The sequence below is a fragment of the Octodon degus genome, unplaced genomic scaffold, assembly GCF_000260255.1.
Source record: "Octodon degus isolate 3935 unplaced genomic scaffold, OctDeg1.0 scaffold00031, whole genome shotgun sequence".
Classification (NCBI taxonomy): Eukaryota; Metazoa; Chordata; class Mammalia; order Rodentia; family Octodontidae; genus Octodon; species Octodon degus.
The window spans coordinates 3292013-3298012 of record NW_004524607.1 but is presented as its reverse complement, the minus strand read 5'-3'; the positions used below and the strand labels follow the sequence as shown (position 1 = coordinate 3298012).

General features: G+C 44.2%; 1 protein-coding gene across 3 annotated transcripts in view; it reads right to left on the bottom strand.

Moving 5' to 3' along the window:
• Gli3 (GLI family zinc finger 3) overlaps positions 1 to 6000 on the bottom strand; it is a 278402-nt gene that overhangs the window by 9927 nt on the left and 262475 nt on the right. For all 3 annotated transcript variants that reach the window (XM_004629558.3, XM_023713477.1, XM_023713476.1), the window contains exon 12: positions 4915 to 5079. In XM_004629558.3, coding sequence (XP_004629615.1) covers positions 4915 to 5079 — 165 coding nt within the window. The remainder of the gene's footprint in view (positions 1 to 4914; positions 5080 to 6000) is intronic.

Sequence of the window (6000 nt, the reverse complement as noted above, 5' to 3'; positions counted from 1 at the left end):
ATGTGGTGCTGGGGGATTGAACCGCGGTCCCTGATGTTTTTGCTAAGCTTGTTCTAAGTAGGTGCTTTAGACCACTGAGCCATCTCTCCAGCCCAGGACTGAGATTTTTGATCTATGCCCTTTTCATGACTCCCTAGATCAATGAATTATTTCAGGCTAAGTTCATTTTCTATACATAAGTCAGTAAAGAAGCTTCCAGATATAGCTATAGTGAAGCATGTACTCAAATCACAAAACCACTGGCCTCTATTCATAATCAACATCAAAATTGTGGTTTTGTTTACTTGCTCTCCAAAATAGTATACTCATGGGTGCTTGGACGTGTAAAGCTAGCCCTCTACGTGCAAGGTTATTTGGTCAACCATGGGTTGTAAATACTTTCAAAAATAGCAACCATACTGAGTTTTGTATGTAGACTGGCTGGTCATTACTCCCTAAATAGTATGTCTAACAAATTTCATAGTATTGACATTGCACCAGATATTGTGAGTACTCAGGGTGGTGTGAAGCTTACAGAAGGGTGTGTAGGTTATATGCAAATACTACATCATTTTATAGAAAGGACTCAAGTATTCTTAGATTTTTGTTCTGCAGGGGTCCTGACATTTTTTTGCAGAAAAAAAGTAACTATGCATTTGTATTTATGATTACCAGAAGATGAGCTTTTTGCTAAGCTACCCTCACAAAAAGCAGGATTTGTATAATGTCTCTACTATATTTTAATATATATCCTGCCTTACAGAATGTATATCTAAAAGATGCTTTTTCAGTAAAAGCCCCAGAATAGACTGAGTGGCACCTAAAATGCTGAGAGGTCCTAATGCAGTGAAGCAAAGATTCTGAAAATTGTCCTAAAAGACTTCACCTTCAACTCTGAGATACCTTTGAGAAGAACCAACTCCTATTAAGTTGCATTAAGTCTACTCAGAAGCTTGTGTGATTTACCGTGTGTGTGTGTGTGTATGTGTGTGTGTGTGTGTGTCTGCAAGTATGTGCATGCAGACACACACATAATGAAATGATCACATCAAATTCTGCGCATCAGGGCCAAAAACTGGCTCTGGATGTTTAGTGTTATTACTCTACAAGTTCTGAAAGCAACCTAGTTATGCTCAGGGCGTGGCTGTGGCAGTCCTTCCATCAAGAAGCAGAATGGACTGTGTGGGGCAGCTGGTGGGGAGAGGGAAGGCAAAGGGAGCCTGAGGTGGAGCTGCAGGGCATTGTGAAAGGCCCTTCCTCTTTAATTCTACTCATGTGAATAGTGTAGACCAATCTAGTGTGGAGGGCGCAGCTGGTGTGTGAGAAGAACAGGAAGGCTGGCCAGCATGTGCATGTTCCAGACCAGCAGCACACATGGACAGGCACACGGGTGTCTTACACCTCTGCATGTGAGCACACACATTATCCACCTACAAAGGTCCACGAGAGCACAGTTATATGAAGGAAATCTATACTTCACAGCAAAACACCTTCTCTCTGCTGTGTAGCTTTCCAATTAACAAGGCCCCATGATTGCAATGAAATATAATTACAGGCCAAAAATCAATGTCAGATTTAGCGACCTGCCTGGATATGCAACTTCTGACAGGTCTGCTGCCATTCTGACTCACTGCACTTGTGAGTCCTTGGAAAACAGTTGCTAAGACTTTTGACCTGGTAGAATTTTTCCTCATGAATGTTTTTCAATAAATATTTAGTGATCCCGGGGGCCTGGCCCTAGCTCAGTCCTTTAAGTGGCTGCTTCCACAAAGCTGTCAGCCTCAGGTTCCTGGAGTTCAAACCTCACAACTCTCCCGCTGGCCAAAAGTGCCCTGAAGGCATTTGAGGAAGAAAAAAAAAAAACAAACCCCTATTCCAAATATTTAGTGATCCCAATTCATGCGAGAGCTTGTGAGCATATATAGGAGTACTTAATCTGAAGGAATGCAAAAATCATTAAAGTAATCTTTGTATTTTATATATAAAATCTTACTTTCTAGGAGAAAAAAATCCAACACCACACAATTATCTACAGTATCAAGTGTAACTGCTCAAAATGCAGGCAGAGGAGGAATCAGCTTTCACTTGGGGGATCCTGGGAGGGGTCATCTGTTACATTTTGGTGTCTGGGGTGCTCAAATACCAAATGGTCAGCTTCTGGGGTTATGCTAAGTACCAAGTAAGATCACGTCCAGAAAGGTTGTATGATGTGTGGAAGCGCTCAATAAACAAGCTTGTAATGGGAGGAGGTAATTTAGTTGGGTACTGAGTGGAGGGTAAGATTCTGAGGGACAAAAATAAGGGTAAAAGAACTGACCCAAGCAAAGGTCCAGCAGAGGGCCACGTCACACATGGCAGGACGGCGGTCCACAGCAAGGACTTCTGAAGCAGGGAGTTTTGTCCCCGACTACCGCTACAGTCCAGTGGCCCTACAGGGGTAGGACAGCCTCGGAGACAGAGGAGCACCACAGCAACCTCTTCAGGGGGATTGTTCCCTGCCTGTTCATGCCATTATGCACTCTGCTGTAGCCAGGGCCACAGAGAGCTGGTACAAAACTAGCTGTCAATAGCTGCCTGGTGAACAAATGAAGGTGCCAATACAATAGCAAGCATATGAAAACCAGTCCCTTGATTCATCTAGGATGGTGTGGTTACGCAACTCCGGATTTCCTAGACAAACTTAATGTCGTAAAAATTACTTCTTTGTTACAGGATCTCATTACACAGCTCTGACTCATAGTAATTCTCCTGTCTCAGCCTCCCCAGCACTGGGATTACAGTCCTGCACCACCACACCCGGTTTCAGGGGCCGGTACAGCATCCCCAGGGCTCTGGGGCCAGCTGGACATGCGGTACTGGGGATCTAATCTGGGTCCTTACGCTTGTCAGGCAGGTGCTTAGACCGCCGAGCTGTCTCCCCTGCATCTGCAACTGCCCGTCATTTCACAGGCAAGGCTGAAACCTTGTGCATACAGCACAGCAAAGTGACTTACATGCTTGTGAGATTTTAATGATGTGCTTAGGATCAAGGTTAGAAATGTAAGTAAATTCCTCAGTTTTGGTGAAAAATGGTATTGATCAGGATGTCTTTTGATCTCGTAAAATATGTAGTCCTCATGTAACAGTGATATTTGCCTCACAGGCGCTCACAAGTTCAACTGTAATAGGCTTAGTTCAAGCAAATAGACAGGCGCATAGTTTAAGCCCACAAAAAGATAAAAAGCTCAATAAGTATCCTTATGTGCGGGCCTTGCTAATCCTAACTTATGCATTATTTGAATTTCTCCACAACAAAGGAGAAGGTTGGTCTACCGTCTAGAAGAATGAATAGACTCTTTTAGTTACTTAAATATACAAAATATAATTTAAAATAGCAACTATTTTTGAAGTAAAGTTAATCAAGCGCCTTAAAAATTTGAAGTTGAGTTGACATTTCCAAAGCAAAATAAGTACTGAATTGCACAATTCAGCAGCTCTTGGTACATTCTTAACGTTGTGTAATCATCTCCACTATCTAATTCCAGAACAGTTTTATCATCCCCAAATGAACCCTTGTCTCCATTAGCAGTCACCCCCATTCTTTCTCTCCCCAGCTGCTGGCAAAAGCTTATCTACCTCTGTCTCTATGGATTGGTCTACTCTAGACTCCCTAAAATTTTGTACAAAACAAGTACAAAGGATGATACGATAGCTATTGCCCACAGGACAACTATTTTTTCACAAAAAAAAGAGAATGTATCATCTTCTCCAAAACTCCTTCAAATGGTTGGCTGATAATGTGGCACTCCAAATGCCTCTTGTTCCTTTATTTGCACAGGATCTTTTCAAAACGTCCTGGTGTACCTAGACTTGTGTGGGTGAGCTTGGTGTGAGTGTGCGCCTCGTGAGTCTGGAGAATCCTGGCAAGACAGTTTAGCTCTGTCTGAGTGAAGACTTTCTTTCCTACCCTATACTCATGGGCCCCTCAGCGCCATGGCCTGCTTTGTTTGTCCCAGGTCCCCCCCCCCCGCAGCTCTATGTGTAAATGCACGCCTTGGTGCAGGTAGAGCCTCTGAAAACTCTCGTGTGTTCAAACTGCTCCTCCTCCTGCACGCTTCAAGCAGAGGATAGAATTTTCAGAGCTGAGCTATGTGTGGCCTTAACAAACCCCATTCAGCCACCCAATTTGTAGCCCAAACACAGGAACCTTTGGCATTGCTTCTTGTTCACTCGAGTGGAGGTTTTCCAGACGAGCCAGCTCTGGAGCCAGACAAGCAAGGAGCTGGGGGTCTGGAAGCAAAGTAAGCGTAGGCGAAGTGAACTGGGAATTACTTTCATTCCTGTGCTTGCCTGCAATGAGCAGGGTGTAACTACTTCAGCATAACAGCAACATTGCCACTCACAACCACGAAGCTCTCTTGTACCACTCTTCCACTCCAGGAGCCAACCAGGTGTCTGAACATCCTCAGGACCCCTAGGGATTTGGAACAACTGCCAAGTGGCTTTTAAACCACGGCTGACTGCTCTGTGAACATTTTCTTGATATAATGCATTTGAAGATGCCACTTGGCAAAAGCAAGTACAAGAGGCTGCTCTTATGGTGAGCTTTCCTGCCATCTGCCAGTGCGCTGTGGCCATCCACCTTCTGTGTGGACCTGGATTTATGCTATTCTGGGCGGCGCAAGGGGATGAGATTCCAAGTCAGTATTCCTTTTCTGACCGGTAGGTGGCGCTTCCCAGTTACATCAAACCAACTTTACCGGGGAGTTTTAGGAAATTCCCTTTTCATCAGAATTAACTCTCCACAAGAGGCCTAATTCTCAGCCCCACTTCTGAGACTCAAGCCTTCTGCGTACTCATTCTGGGAAGGAGGCCTACAAAACAATAAAGCAGATCATGCCTGCCTGTCCAGAGACATTAGCCTGGAGGGTCCCCAGGCCCTGAGAGAATGCTTACCTCGTTGGAATGTGTTCTGTTTTGGTGCTTGGCACGATCAGAGGCATTTGAGAATGCCTTGTTGCAGCCTTCATGCTCACAGACGTACGGCTTCTCTCCAGTGTGAGATCTCAAGTGTGTTTTCAAGTTTTCTAGTCTCGAGTAGGCTTTTGTGCAACCTTCAAACTGTGGACAACAGGTAAATCTGGATTACTTCACACAATGGCCCCTGCAGCCACTTAGGCCTAACCCACCATCCAAGGGGATAAAAACCTCACATCGAAAGGGTCAGCAGCTTTTGAAAACCACGGAACAAAAACTCCACTAAACTCTGCATTTATTGGGATGCCGATGTGGCTCGGGGCCGTTCAAGATAAAGCATCTTTCAGTGCCAGTAAAAGTTCTGAAGTTTTTTTTTTTAATAGGTCTCTCAATGTGGACAATGGGTTTCATTATCTGCTCATTGATCGCCTCGAATTCCCACTGATTTCAGATTCAGCACAAAGTTCATTAATATGGCTTTGTGTCAATACAAAGACAGGGATTTGATCACGTTTGTGAAGGGCCTTTAAGATGTAAAGTACCAGGGCTAGGCAGTGCCCACTGAGCCCTGTGGCACCTGGGTGGGAGGAGGCTCGGCCTCTGGCAGCCCTGGCCCCCTTGGCCAGCCAGCACGGAAAGCTTCATAAGTGGATGCAGGATGAGATCCTTCAACATAAATGTTTGAGACCAGAAGCAACTTGATTTTTTTTTCCAAATTCTGGGATATTTTGCTCATAGGTAATGAGATATCCAGGGACAAACCCCAAGTCTAATCATGAAATGCTTTTATGTCTCCTATACACCTTATACACGTAGCTTGTGGATAATTTTATAGAGCGGTTTACTGTGCCTGTGTTTTGACTACAACCTGTCACAGGGTACTTTGTGTGGGATTTTCCATTTGTAGAATCAGGTCAGCACTCAAAAAAGTCTCAGATTTCATACTTTATCTTTTTTTAAAGTACTAGGAATTGAACTCAGGGTTTTTGCACTGAGCTACATTCCCACATCTCCAACACTTATTGCTTATAATTATTATTATTTCTTTAGTCACTAGGCTGCTCA